This window comes from Protopterus annectens, chromosome 2.part0 (assembly GCF_019279795.1).
Source record: "Protopterus annectens isolate FY-2018-M chromosome 2.part0, PAN1.0, whole genome shotgun sequence".
Lineage (NCBI taxonomy): Eukaryota > Metazoa > Chordata > Ceratodontiformes > Protopteridae > Protopterus > Protopterus annectens.
In genome coordinates, this window is record NC_056728.1 from 732,806,097 (window position 1) to 732,821,450 (window position 15,354).

Consider the following 15,354-nt stretch of genomic DNA (forward strand, 5'->3'; position numbering starts at 1 on the left):
GACTGCAACATTTATCCAACTGCACAAGGGCAGGCCATCCAGAGAAGTAACTATCAACCCATAAATCTGACTAGTCTAATATGTTAAGCCATGGAAAGAATAATCACGGATATGTTAGATGATGATATAGTAAACCAACAAACACTAAATCTAGTTCAGTTTCATTTCATCAAGGGCAATTCATGACTTCTTCGAGAAGGTCACCAAAGCAATGGATGAGGGCAAGATGCTGCACGTTGCCTATCTCAACTTGGCCAAGGTATTTGACACAATAACCCACTTGGGTATTGCAGATAAGCTTACCAAATAATAGGTATTAACCCCACGTCACCCGCAGAATACCCAGCTGGGTCACAGACAGGACCCAAGAAGTTACAATAGGGAAATCTATTTATTCTACTTCCACAAAAAGGATGGTCACTAGTGGAGTTCCTTAGAGCTCAGTGCTGGGGCTGCTACTGTTTGGCATCTACTTCACTAATGTCAGAGGCCTTTGATTCTCCAAGTTCCCAGATGACTGCAAATTAGGTACAGTCATTGGATACCCCAAGACACAATTACCCTCCAAGCAGGCCTGACACTAACTAATTACTGGTGCCCAAGTCATGGTCTTAAACAGTATGATCTGATGCTGTCTGTGTCATTATTCATCATAAAAGGGTCTTGGATCCAACCTCAGATCTGAGTCAGCAACTCTCAGACAGACCCAGAGCTCAAGCTTCTCCCCTTCCCATAATCCCCTGCTACTTTCTAACCCTTAAAATGTTTCGGATGTGATCTCAGAGCTCAGGCTAGCTGTTCAGATAAGTGCTTTCCTTTTTGGGGGCTTTTTTTGATAAGTAGTTTTTTTTTAATCTAATCTTAGTAGTGAAGTGTAATTACCTCCCCTCTCATTCATTAAACTTGTTATTTAGATAGGATTCCCTTCCCTTTGTGCTGTTTTCCCATTTCCTGCCCTTTTTCATTAGGGTAGTTAGAAAAAGAGTTATAAGTTATAAGTTCTACTTAAGGGTATATCTGTTTTTCCTTTTGCCTATCTATAGTGTTTATAGCTGGTGCATATGTGTTTGTGTGTGTGTGTGTGTATCGTACTGGCATGGCTGATAGACGCTCTGGGTTTAAGAGATGCTCCTAGTGTGGTTGGAAGATGCCATGTTCCAATTCGCACAAGGAGTGTCTCTATTGTTTAGGGTTGGCACACCTAGAGGTTGAATGAGTCATTTGTGCCACATTCAACCCCAGAGCCCTTGTATAGTGCCGCAATAAGCTCCTTCTAAAGGGCTTGGCTAAGGGTGGTCCTCTGCACTTGGACACCCCTTCGAAGCCCTCACAGGAATCTAAAAAAAAGGCTTCCTCCTCCTCCCTCAGGGGGTGCTATTCTTCTTCCTCTCATTCTAAAAAGCTGAGGCACTTGGATTGCAGATCCCCAGATCAGAGTCCAGTCTGTTTGGCTGTGGATCCAGGATCTGCCATTCCAAGAACCAAAGCATCCTGGGAGCAGAGGCCTTTGGATCTGAGCAGGTGCAAGCCATCCATGGATTCAGCCAGTTTGTTGGCTCCAACCAGCATGCTGTCCAAGCCCTCGGATCCAACTAGGCTTTCTGATCCGACAGTTTTATCGGATCCCATTATAATTGAAAGTTCCCCCTCTCAGTCCTCCAGGAAGTTGGATCTTAACCCATCAGAGTAAATCCCCTTCCTGGGACCATAGGGCTATAGGATCCAGAGTTGGGTCCCCCTGCAAGATCAGGTCACTCATCAGTCTCATTCAGATTCTCCAGAAGTCTCCTTCCCTCTGACATGGATAGGATGATGAGGAGCTTCCTCAAGGCTCAAATTGAGTTGGGCTTGCTACCATCCCCTGCCAGGTGACTAAGGGGACCCTCCCCATCTACAAGACTCCAGTTTCCTCTTCCAATCCAACAGGCTTTGGAGTGTCAGGAACAGGGGATTTCCAGTGAGAGGCCAACAGTGTCAGGTATACCCCTCTTCTCTACACTGTCAGGGTTCCTGGCTGGCTCTGTTCCATTGCCTTCGGATCAGGGCGTGCCTAGCCTGTGGGGGGTAGGTGAGAGTTCATTGGAGGTGGGTTCGGGTACGAATTGTTTTGACCATTCCCTTCCCCTGGGAACTTCACCACTGGACAGCTTAGGGCCGATATCATCAGGGGGCTTCAGTACTGGGTTGGGGTCCCTTCTCTCTTCCCAGGTGGCCCTGGCCATGAGGAGGAGGCATGAGCTTCGTCCAGCCCATTGGCCTTCTGGTCGGTAGAGAGGATCCTCTCCAGTTTGGCAGTTACATCTCCATCTTCTCTAGGTCCTCCCCAACCTTTCTCAGGTTTGGGTGCTGAGGCCTCATCATCTGTCCAGGGTCGGCCCTCCTGCGAGCACCTTCAGGCTGGCACTGCCCCACTTAGGGTACTGTCTCTTCTGAGTCCTCTTCTGAGCCCACCATGGAGGAATCCCCTCAAAAGAGAACGTATACAAGGAGACACTTGAACTCCCTCAGAGAGTCCCTAACTGAAGACACAGATTTTGAGGAGGGTGATGGGTCCCCCCAGACTTCCGCCTGAGGAAGTGTCCTTCAGGGACATCCTCAAAGTTCTCAAGCAAAGAGGTGGTTGGTCTTCCCCAACTCCATCTTTGGAGGAGTCCATGTTCCTGAAAGCCTTCAGGATGGGCCAATCTTCTACCTGGGTTCCCCCCATGCTGATGAGCTTGTTGACCTTATCGCCAGCAGGTCTTGGAAGGAGCTGCACCCAGTGGAACCTGTACCCAAAAAAGCTGACAAATTCCTCAGTCCTCCCAAGGCTAGAACATTTTGGAGCAAAGGTGTCCCTGTCAATGCCATTTTGGTAACCACTGCTACTAAGGAGCTGGCTGAGCAAAGTTCCTCTGTCCATCCACCAAACAAGGAGTCCCTGGCGATCGACCACTTTGGAAAGCATGTATTTGCCTCCGCTATTTTCAGACTGAGAGCAACTAATTATTTGGCCCATTTTACCCAGCTTCAGAGGAATTTGGCTTCAGAGCTTACCACTTCCCTGATAGAGCTGTTGTTTTCAAAGAGTCTCAAACTGGTCACTCCATGGCTGTATACTCTGACTTCCTTGGCTAATACTTTGATGAAGTCGATCTCTAATTTGGCAGAGGCCACCTCTTGAGCGGCAGGCACTGGTATTGCCATTCAATGGCACACCTGGCTTCACCTTTGTGGGTTTGCGGAACACTTTAAGACATCATTCACTAACACCCCCTTTGACAGTTCCATCTTGTTTGGACCATCCATTAAGGATACCTTAACCCACAGTGAGCAAGAAGGCAGACTCTTTCCACAGTAGTGATCCGGTTTTGTACCCTCCAATGGTCCTTTTGTAAGACCCAGAGGGAAAGTAAGAAACTTTGGTTCCAGAGGGTTCAGTCTTCCTTTCAGGACGCTCCCCAGGAATCCTGTTCTGCAAGCCAGGGCAGGTGATTCAATGGCAGACATCACCCCAGGGGCAGAGGAGGTCCACAGAATCAGGATTCCAGGAACCCTTCTCGGAGAAGCCCTTTCAGCATTCATGAAATGCTGCTCAATGCCCTGGAGGAAGTTGGGGTCAACCCTGCCTTCACCCACTACCCTGGACAAGTCTCATCTCCGATCAGTGGGTGCTAAAAATTAAAATTATTTCCAGGGGTTACTCCATCTCCATTTCCTATTCTCAGCCTCCTTCAATTCAAAAATTTCTCCCGGACATTCCACCCCACCAAAGGGAGTTGGTCTATCTCGAGGTTCAAGACCTTCTTCAGAAAAGAGCAATCCAAGAGGTCCCAACAAGACAACAAGGGTCCTGAACTTATTCTCACTTCTTTTTGGTGCTGAAGAAGATCAGGGACCTGCATCCAATTTTGGACCTCAGCAAGCTAAATCTATCGGTCAAAAAGTCCAAGTTCTGGATAGTCATTGTTCAGTCCATTCTGCCTCTCTTGTGCAAGGACAATTGAATGTGCTCAGTGGATCTCAATGATGTGTACTATCATATAAAGATCGCTAGATCCTCAGGCTCAGTTAGGGGCCAATCATTAACAGTTCAAAGCCCTGCCCTTTGGACTCATCACAGCCCCCCCCCCCGGATATTTACCAAATGCATGGCAGTGGTGGCAGCTCATCTCCAGCTGCAAGGTTTCCAGGTCTTTCTGACAATTCGCTCCTCACAGGTCCCACAAGGCATCGATTATCTATGACCACCAGGTATATCCTCAGTCTTAATCAACATCTAGGCATCACTGGGAATCTGTCCAAGACCAGTCTTGCTGTGTGCCAAAACCTGGAATTCATTGGGGTTCAGCTGGACATGGTATCAGAAGCTGCAGCACTGCCTCCCCACAGGATTCAACTCATTCAAAGTCAGGTCTCTCTTTTGCTGGAGTTAGCATCCCTGTCGGTTCATTTGATTCTCCAAGTGTTAGGTTCAGTGGGAGCTGCCATTCATGTGGTTCCCCTCACCAGATATCACATGTGAGTTCTTCAGTGGATCCTGGCAGTCCAGTGGTCCATTCTGGTTCAACCCATGTCCATGATGATAAAGGTAACTCAGGTGTGCAAGAATCATCTCACTTGGTGGCTTCAGATTCAGGATCTAATTTTAGGCAAGCCATTTTGTCTTCCCCCGCCCAAGGCTACAGTGACCACAAAGACCTCCTTGTTGGGGTGGGGGGGCATTTTCAAGTCAGGACAGTTAAAGGCACATGGTCCCCCACAGAGACCAGATTGCACACAAACGTCCTGGAGATGAGAGCAGTCCTTCTAAAGTTGCAAGCCTTTCAGGAGTGCCACCCTCTGGGGACCATATCAATTCAAATAGACAGCATGGCAGTGGTATGGTATGTCAACAAGCAGGGGGGGACACGGTCTTATCCCCTTTGCAGAGGGGCCATTACAGTGTGGGAATGGGCAGTGTCTTCCAGGAGCTTTCTTCTTGCAACTTATATACCCAGAAGTTCCAACGTGCTGGCCGGCAAACTCAGCAGGTCAATATTGAGTCCCAACAAGTGGTCCCTGAATCCATCAGTGGTAAGACGAATATTCGGCCATTGGGGTCAACCATGCTGTGATCATTATCTCGGCTTCTCAAAAGTATCTACAAAGAAGATATATTCTAGTAAATGGAAAAGGTTTTATGTTTGGGCTAGACAACATAATCTAGATCCCTTTTCGGCCCCTATTCCTGACATTTTACTCTTCTTATCTTCCCTTTTTCAGGATGGGGCGAGTTTATATACAATTAAGCTCCAGTTAGCAGCCATTTCTAATTTTCATCTGATCAAGGAGCCTAGCTTTTCTTCTAAGCTGTGCAAAGCCTTTGTGAAAGGAGTTTTCCTTCTTAGACCTCCTATTAAAGATTCATCCCCTCTTCTGAACCAGCTGCTTCTTGTGATATTAAATTCCTTGCTTGGAAGGTGGCCTTTTTAGTGGTTGTTACCCCTGCCAAAAGGGTCTTGGAACTTCAAGCTCTAAGCATTAACCCTCCGTTCATAGGTAGGTACTAGGCTCTCGGCCCAAGAACCTAAGTAAGCCTAGCCAACAAGGTTCCCTGGCTTACGCCACCCAAGAAGTTAATTTCCTGTGCCCCTGTCAAACAGAGCCACAGAAGTGATCACCAGGGTATATTTCCTATTTCCCATCCACTCATCAAGATTTTTCTTGAAAAGTGCTAATGAGGAACTTTGCTTGACATAGATGGGTAGCTTGTTCCAGAGTGTAGGAATTCTCTGGGACAGGAATCTATCCCTCCAGCATGTCCTGTTTATTGTGGCGATAAGGAGTAGTTCCCCAGAGCATGTAGCTTGGAGGGATTGGGATTTCTTAAGGTGTAGCATGTCCGACAGCTCTGGGTGTAACATAGCTTTATATGTTAGGCAGAGATCTCCTCGGAGTAGGCGATATGCTACAGAGTAAAGCTGGAGTTTTTTGAGACGGCCAGTGTAGGGCATCTGTTTGAAGCCAGTAATCCTCTTTGTGAGGTACTTCTGTGACCTTTCCAGCTGCTGCAGATGTCTTGTGGGGTACATTCCAAAAGGGGCATTGTACTCTATAATGGGTCTAATGAGTGCTGAGTAGAGGGGAACAATGACCTCTTTTTTCCTGGATGAGAACCCTTTTGTGATGTGGTGTAACACATAGAAGGATTTCCTGACTACTGTGGCAATGTGATTATCAAAGGAGAGACTACTGTCCTCCTGGGTCCCAAGGTCTCTTATCTCACATTCAGTGTTAAGTAGACTGCCATTTATGTGGTAGTTCATGTGTACAGAGTTTCTACCAAAGGGGATGACAATGCACTTTTTGGCATTGAGCTTGAGGCCATGAATCTGGCACCAGGCATCTGTCTCAGTGAGGCCCTACTGTAGGATGTCCACATCATGTGGGGACTTGACTCTGGCTCCTAGTTTGCAGTCATCTGCGAACGTCATTAGCCAGAAGCCTTCTGTGTTAGCCTGTACTTCAGAGAAGTAGATACCAAACAGGAGAGGTCCCAGGACTGTACCCTGTGGTACTCCACTTGTCACTGGTTTGAAGTCAGATTTGGAGTCTGCAACTTTTACAGTGTGGGTTCTGTCAGTGAGTCAGTTGGCAACCCATCTTGTGATGTAGGGATTTATACCTAGTTTAGTGAGTTTAACTATAATTCCAGAATGGGGGATGGTGTTGAAAGCCTTGGCAAGGTCAAGATAGGCTGTGTGAACCACCTTACTCTCATCTACGGCTTTGGTGACTGCCTCAAAGAAGTCAATCAAGTTCAGAAGGCATGATCTGCCTTCCACAAACCCGAACTGGGTGGGATCCAGAGTTTGGAGGTTACCAATGTCTTTGTTTATGAGATCCATGATGATACGTTCCATGGCCTTGCAGACCAGGCTCATCAGGTTAATAAGGCGATAGTTCCCAGGATCAGCGGTGGCTCCCCATTTGTGGAGTGGGATAACTGTTGCTGTGTGCCATTCAGTGGTCACAAAGCCTGACATGAGACTATGATTGAGCATGGTGCTTAGGTGGGGAGCCAGTTCATTCTGAATTTCATGTAAAATACAGCCTGGGATTATGATGATCATCATCATGATCTTTCATAAGGACAGGGTGTCCCTTAAAACAAATCCTTCCTTTCTTCCCAAAGTGGCTTTGAAGGCTAACTTTAATTGACTCAGCTACCAGTTTTCTTTCCTAATTACTCTAGTAAGGGAGAATATATCTTGCATTGTTTAGACGTCCATAGGCAATTGCATTTTTATCTGAAAAGGACTGAGGAATTTAGGAAGTTGGACCAGCTCTTTGTGGCCTTCTCTCAAAACAGAAAGTTCCAGGCAGTTTCCAAAGTGACTGTCTCCAGGTGGATTGCTAGCTGCATTTCCTACATTTATGCTAGTAGTCATTTGGTATTATCCAGACCCATTAAGGCCTTCTCTACTTGGTGTATTGTTACGTCTTCTACCTTCTTGGCTAGACTTTCCCTGGATGAGATTTGTGATGCTGCGACTTGGTCTAATCCACATACTTTCATTTCACAATACAAATTGGAACTAGTGTCTAGGAACAGGGCTTCCTTTGATTCCTCTGTGCTCCGGCATATCCTTCCTTGAGGCCACCGAGAGTACATTGTAGCTGGGGCCTCTGACCCATTTGTAATGAATAATGACATGGATAGCATCAGATAAAGAGCTATATATTACCATAACTTGGCATCTGCACCTCCAGTGTCATTATTCATCACATTCTCGCCCTCCTTCCCCCCTTCCTTCTGGGGGTTCTGGCAAGCTGGAGGGGCTTGTATTTGGAATGTTTTGATCTTTTGCCTAGTTTCTTTTGCATTTCCATTAATTTAGGAAACTCAATCTGAGGGTTAGATGGTAGCAGCGGATTATTGGAAGGGGAGGAACTTGAGCTTTGGATCTGTCTGACAGTTACCGACTCTGATCTGAGGTCGGATCCAAGACCCATTTTTGATGAATAATGACACTGGATAGCACAGATGCCAAGTTATGGTAAGTACATAACTTTTTTTTTGGTAAGGCAGTCACCCCTGAAAATTTCATTCATAATACACCGCTAAGAGTAGACCTAGTAGTCAGGCATTTGGGAACGCACGTAGATAGCAACTTGGCCTTTGACCATAAAGCTTCAACAGTAGCAAAGGCATCATTCTGAGTTGCACAGCTTATAAGCAAGGGTATTGCACCCAGATTCAATGATGTTACTGTATTGTTGTACTCTGCTCTCAGAAGACCATTCATTGAATACAGTGTCGCATTTGGCATGTACCAGAAAAGGTATATGCAACAGTTGGAATGTCCATATAACTTTCTCACAAAAAGAATGCATTGTTTAGAAAAGATGGTCTACATGTACTCCCTCAAAGCCTTATCCTTGTACTCGGTCTCCTAAAGGCTGCTGAGAGGCAACTATTCTTGACCTATAAAGCATACTCGGTCTCCTAAAGGCTGCTGAGAGGCAACTATTCCTGACCTATAAAGCATCATTTGATCCAGCCTTAATGGACTTGTTGCACATCTGCAAAATAAATAGGATCAAAAACACACAATTCAGGGATTTATACTTCAGCTGCAGTATAAATAGGACATGCTGGAAAGGACATGTATGTGTCTCAGTGGCTACCCTTACTCTGGAACAGGTTTCACATCCAATGTGAGGCAAAACTTGGATCATTTGATGGGGAATTGTAAATATACTCCAGGTCTGGCACATATATCTCTATTAGAGAGAGAGAGTGTAATCTTGTAGTCGACAACTCATGCTTAAGGTACCAATATCTTTCTAATAATTCAGGGAAATAAAGCTATTTAGAGTTATTAGCCTGGTATATGTCTGTGATCCTATTCAGTGTATGACTTTAATGCTTGTGTATGTGGGAGCCTGCTACTCTTCCTTTGTGAGTGTGTGTGTTCCCCCTCACATGCCCTGGGAACTCTACCACATGGATGTGTCTTGGCAGACCCACACACTTGTATCCGGAATGTACACTGCATTCCATCCACGTCTTCTGAAGTAATAACATTGCAGTGGGATGGACCACTTCCCTCCATTCCGCCAGGACATCGAGTTACATTGTTTGCTGACTGCTGTCTCTCCCAGCTCTTTTAGCACATGAGCCTTTAGTCATTCCAGGTGATGGGAATCATAATGAGATTTTCATTCTTCTACATCCAGGAGCTTGTCATGTAGGTTGGTTTATTTTTAACTTTAACAACTAGTGCAGTTCATGCTTTCTCACTGCACTCTGTCTAGTTCATCCTGTAGCCAGCCAGGAGGGCAGCAGATCTAGAGTACTTTCTGCAAACCACTGTTCTTTACCAGCAGGTCACGGTCTCTGTAGAAACCCTTGGCCCTTCAAGGAATTTCATTTAGCATGTGAGTTTACCTTATGCAACAGCCTTTAGATGAAAAGGGTCTACTTTTCAGAGCTTTCATTGATAATGTCAAGACAGCTGTTCTAAATGGTGAGGGGAACCCTTCTTTCAGCTCTTTCTTATGCCATTGTGGTTGTAGCTCAGCTAATGTCCCCACCATAATTAGAGAATTGCAGAACAGCCCCTATGTGAGGTACAAGGCTGCTTCCTACTCTGAGGATGTGACTGGGAATCTATGTGTGAAGTGAAGCATAATGAATGTATGCGTCTTACAGCATGATTAAGGAGTCCTGAAAATGTGGCACCTAATGCTGAAATTTAAACTGGCTTCTCAACACTTGAATATTTTTTTTTGTAAGGCTCAAAAACTACTTGGTCCAATTTTCACAAAAAATGGGAAAAATCCTGTGTTGGAATTGAATGGCTGGCGAAAAGGTCTAAAATATGAAGTACTGTCTGAATCTGGTGGGTGCCATGATAAGCATTTTATCATGCAGGTAATGTATGTTTGCCACTTGTTTTCCGATTTTTATTTTATTTTTTTTTTTGTTTACAGTTCGAAGTTAACATTTCGGGTTGTATTGTTCAGGATTACATACTTACATTTTGTCATGCACCTGTTGACTTAGTATATTGGAAAATTTGGTTGGGCTACATACAGTTTTACATGGCTCTTAACATGGTTGTTACTTCACTGAGGATCCATACACCATCTCTGCTGAGGCCTCTTCCAGTTGCTTATTTTGATTCCTGAAGTTAGTCGCCAACATGTCCTAAAAAAAAAAAAAAAAAAGTCTTTGCTGCAACAGCTGATTTACAGAATACATTCGGGTTTCTCATTTTCATTATGTCATTTTATTCCCTGACTGCCCCATACACCACCTTAATATGTACTATTGCTAATCCTGTCCCTGTCCCCCACATACTACTCTACACCTAACCTTAAAAAAAAATCATATAACAGTACCAAATAGGACATACTAGGACACACAAACATGCACCAACAGATGTTATCAAATCAACATCTATACTCTTGCCTAACCCCAATCCTAACTCTAAAACACACAAACTCACACTCAAATACATGACATCTATCCCCTTATCTAACACCTACCTGAAATCTGACACACAAATACAGACACAAACACTCACCCCTTCAATATGTTTATCTGTCTATCTATCTATATATTTATATATAGATATACATATAGACATGCACACACACACACACACACACACACACACACACACACACACACACACACACACACACACACAGACACACACACACACACACTCATATACAAACACATATAGTATATTTTAAACATCATAGACATGTTGTAGACAAAGTGAAAATTCTAACACAGATTGAAATGAGAATTGAAAACTGAGAAATACATATTTATGATTAATAAATGTTCTACCAGTGAGCATTAGAGTAAGGATTATAACCAAACTGGAAAAATACATTCCTCTACATAAAAGCTTATTTACAGAAATAGATGGAAAGAGGATTTCATAATAACTTTCACGGGTAAATCTGAATCAGTGTGAGATCACAACAAACTGGTAGAGTGTCCAGCAACCTCTAAAAAGATTACGGGTTTTGCATTTATGTGCAAATGAATAGAAGTCAAGTAACCTCCCTGACAGAATGGGAAGAAAAAGGCCCCTGGTGTCTGGTCAAAATATGTCTAGGCAGTTTGCATGGCACCTTGGTTCTCCCCTAAACATAGGCCACATAAATAGATGATGTATGATTTCTGAAGTTCACCAAATATTACTTTGGTATTTTAACAGGTTGAAATTGATGGGCAGACGTTCACTGGTGAAGGACCAAATAAGAAAACAGCGAAGGCACAAGCTGCACTAGCTGCACTTGAGACACTTTTCCTACAAGATGATGTCCTACCTGCTAATGGAGATGAGAAGAAAATGGCTCTGGCAATGGAGGGAAGAGCAGATGCAATAGAAACAGTGCCAGGGGTAATTATTTTTTTTTAAAAAAAACTTCCTTCTTTTGCTATGGTTGTATCAGTGCGGAAGACTTGTTTTTTGTTTTGTATGACCAGAAGTGTATATAAAAACCTGTACAGAGTTGCACGACCAATAAGAGTTTAGATATCTGTGTGACACCAGTGCACTGGCCCAGTAATCAAGGACCCTCAATCCTCATCACTAACACCAGTGAGGGACATGCACATTGGGAGGATGACAAGTACACACACAGTAAAGTACAATTTCCCTTAAGAGCACACAGATATTACAGTCAGTCTGGGGCTGGTTTTTCTCTCTCTCTCTCTCTCTCTCTCTGTCTCCAGATCCCCAATAAGACTTCACACTGGCACAGCTATAGAGTGGAGTCCTTAGCCAGGGTTCCAAGCCAAGTCTTCCCAACACTCTCTCTGTCCAACCAGTGCTTCACATCCCTGCCCAAGTAGCTGACACACACTCAAACACACTTTGAGATTTGATTTATACACAAACACACACCTGTGGAATGCTGACACAGGTTTACTAGCTATGCCTTCTTCTGCCCAGACCATAAGGTAGTTATCACTGCCACCAGAACCCCTACTTATTAGCTACTATAAGGCCATTCCCAAAGGGTGACCAATTACACTGTGTAATGTTACTGTAATCCAAATTGGTAAGTGTGACCAAACTTTTAAGGTTATTCTAGAGTGGCCTATACCGTATCACCAACTACATGTGCAGGTACTGTAGGAGCTTAAATATCTCTACACAAAAACAGCCACAATTAAAAGGTTTACGTATATTGAATAATAAATAATAAAAGAACAAGACAATACTCATTAACTCAGCACAGTGACAGCAGAGTTCACAATCACAGGAAATAGGTTAAAACAACATTGTAGGGTAGTCTCACATAAATACAGGAAACAGCTAATTAATCTTACTGTATTTCTATCTCTAAGAGAAATCACTGCACCTAAATAACTTACAGAGCAAGACAGATGCTGGTGAGTTGTTAACATGTCCAGAACAAATGCACTCTTTCTCTCTGAGATAGTTCTTAAATTGATAATACACATTACTACTGAATCATCTCAGATTACATCATTCTTGCCACCTCTGCCTAGTTTTCCAGGCTAGCAGGAACTTAATTTTTTAACATGTCTCTGTTAAAAATAGTTATCTCTCAGAAGCTGACAATTCTCTCTTAGAAGCTTGCCTGAACTGGAAGTCGTAAAATAATTACCTTGGAAACCTGTAATTACCTCTGTTTCCAGACAATAGAAAGAAGCCTCTAGCCTAGACATCCTATATCTTAGCTTGAGATAAACTGACTTTTTTTCACATTTTTAAGGCAAGCATACAAATCATATTACTATTCACAAATGACATAGAATTATTTACAAAATTCTATCTAGCTGGGTTGGCAGTGTCACATTTCTATGTAAGTCATATTAATATTTGTAATCCACAAAATGAAGCAGCTTTTCAGGCAAGACAATAAAGCCCTGAGCAGGGCAAGCTTAGAAAATTGTGAAAAAAACCCACAGATGGCTCAGCACACTTCAGACTAATGCATTGTACAAACACAAACAAAGCTGTGAAAATGCATACTATACTTTTTTTTGTGATAGAAAGTGTGGAAAAGAGTGGCAGAGGGGTTTATGGGAGGAATGTTTGGAGTACAGAGAATTATGGTGGCAGATAAGTTTGGAGGGCAATAAGCCACCGGGTCTTAATGAACATATCTCCATAGCCCCATTATTAAAATTGAGAGCAGCAAAACTGTGATATGCATTTGCACTTTATGTGAATTTTATCATGTACAGTAGGTCTTTAAGCTTTTTTGTATTTGTATTTTTATTAAAACATTGGGTTTGTAATATGTTATGAACACAAGTGTTACACTCATTTATCAAAGGTATTGAACTTATTTTCCCTTGTATTTTCTTGTTTTTAACATTCTTTTAACTGAGTGAAGCTATACAATTTGCCTTTGGTTTACAATGCAATTTTTATAATACCTGTAATTTCATGATTCATCCACTAGATGGAGATCAAGTTCACTTACAGCAACTATTCAAGATGGTAATTTTAACCATTGAGTCCTACTAAATGTGTTTCTAATAGTATTTTAACTTTATAATGTATTCTTTGTAGTCAAGTGTTTTAAGAATTTTTATTTAAAACATATTTTTATTTCTACATATTTATTCATCAAACATTGTAACATTAAATGTGTTTTAATTGTGGCAACACAGAGAGATGCAACAAGAAAAGTTTTTGGTTTTAAACTAAATTAACCTTTCAATTAATTCATTAACCTAATCAATGTAATTAAGTGAACGGTATAAAAGCACTAGTAGTTTGAACAGCCCACATCTGAGGAAGTGATTTTTAAAATGAAAAACGTATGGTGGAGCGTTAATGTGCTGTGTTTCTGTGGAATAAAGTGAACTGAAGTGTGCTGAGCCATCTGTGTTTTTTTTTCACAATTTTCTAAGCTTGCCCTGCTCAGGGCTTTATTGTTTTGCCTAAAAAGCTGCTTCATTTTGTGGATTACAAGTTTTATTTGGAAGCTGCTGTGAATTTTGTTTTGTTTTTTCATATTAATATTTCCAAGTGGCATATAATTATTTACAAAATTCCAGCTAGCTAGGCTGGCAGCATCTTGGTTTATCACAATCTGTACATAGTTTTTATGTCTGTAGTATGATGTGTATAATGATAGGAGTCTCAACAAGAAGCGCCACTCCCTGGAAGTGCTCCCCACCCTCAAATGTTCACATCTGTGCACTTACCGAGGCATGGTTTAAAGCCAAAGAAGGCAATTCGGCAGTACAAAGCTGTAGTGCTTTCCACACATTTAGACCAGGTATTGGGTAATATCAACTATCCCAACATAAGCTGGGATACATACATAGCATCTAACTTGCAAACTCAATGATTCTTGGATTTTGTCAAAGCAAACACCTTGAAACAGCTAGTCAACATACCTACTTAGTTGTTAATGTTCTGGATCTGGTAGTCACAATTATGAGGGAATGTAGCACCCCCTCCCACCCCCATCTAATGTCCTTACTGGTCACATCAGAGCAGAAAGAAGTCACCCTTGAAATAGATATAAACCCTGTAGTTCCAGCAAATCCCATAACCTTTAAGAATTTTCCAAGGCTAACTACTTCTTATTAAGCGATGCCACAGAAAAATTACAAGTCTCCCCAAACTCAGGGAAAACTGCGACCTATTCAGAGGTGTTCACAGAAACCCTAAACAAGTATGTAAATAACTGCAAAGACAAATCAGTTGTTGTTGTGTCTTTCAGCTTTTCCCGGTTAGGGGTCGCCACAGCGGAACTCCGGTCCGCTAATGATTGGCAGTAGATTTTTACGTGCCGCATTGCCAGCGCTAACACACAACCTTCAATGAAGGTACGCCCATTCATGCATGTCTCTACACAGAAGACACTCTAGCTAAGAACCGAACAGGACAACGTCTTACTGTGAGGCGACAATGCTACCGCAGCACCACCACCACCGCAGTACTCTGCAAAGACAAATCAGTACCGAACTAAAATAAATTTGGGACAAACAAAAAATAACCCTCTTGATGGACCTTAGTATAAATAGGCTGTACAACAGAAGAAAAATAAATCCTGTCCAAAAATAGGAAGAACTATTCAACAGGCAAAAATTCTCCCTCATCTTTCTCAATAAGCAACTCTGAGGTAAAAATGGCCTTCCTGGCCAAGGGTAACCATAAGGCATTTTTCAGTTATGTGTGCTGCCTTAAGGGGAACAGTGTGCTGAACTAATAGTAAATGAATCACCCTTTACCGAACTGGAGCATATAACAAATTTTTTGGTTTATAAACTCAGATCTAATTTTACCTGTTGTCACCCCCCCCCCCAGGAAATACCATGTCCCCCCAACTATCAGTAAAGAACAGGTCATCTCTGCACTCTCGAAT

At 42.8% G+C, this 15,354-nt stretch overlaps 1 protein-coding gene across 1 annotated transcript in view; it reads left to right on the forward strand.

Annotated features, from left to right (window-relative positions):
* The window catches only part of LOC122792776 (interleukin enhancer-binding factor 3-like), an 82,331-nt gene extending 76,877 nt beyond the window's left edge, over nucleotides 1–5,454 (forward strand). The window contains exon 16 of the mRNA XM_044060346.1: nucleotides 5,245–5,454. Coding sequence (XP_043916281.1) covers nucleotides 5,245–5,454 — 210 coding nt within the window. The remainder of the gene's footprint in view (nucleotides 1–5,244) is intronic.
* The last annotated feature ends 9,900 nt before the right edge of the window (nucleotides 5,455–15,354 follow it).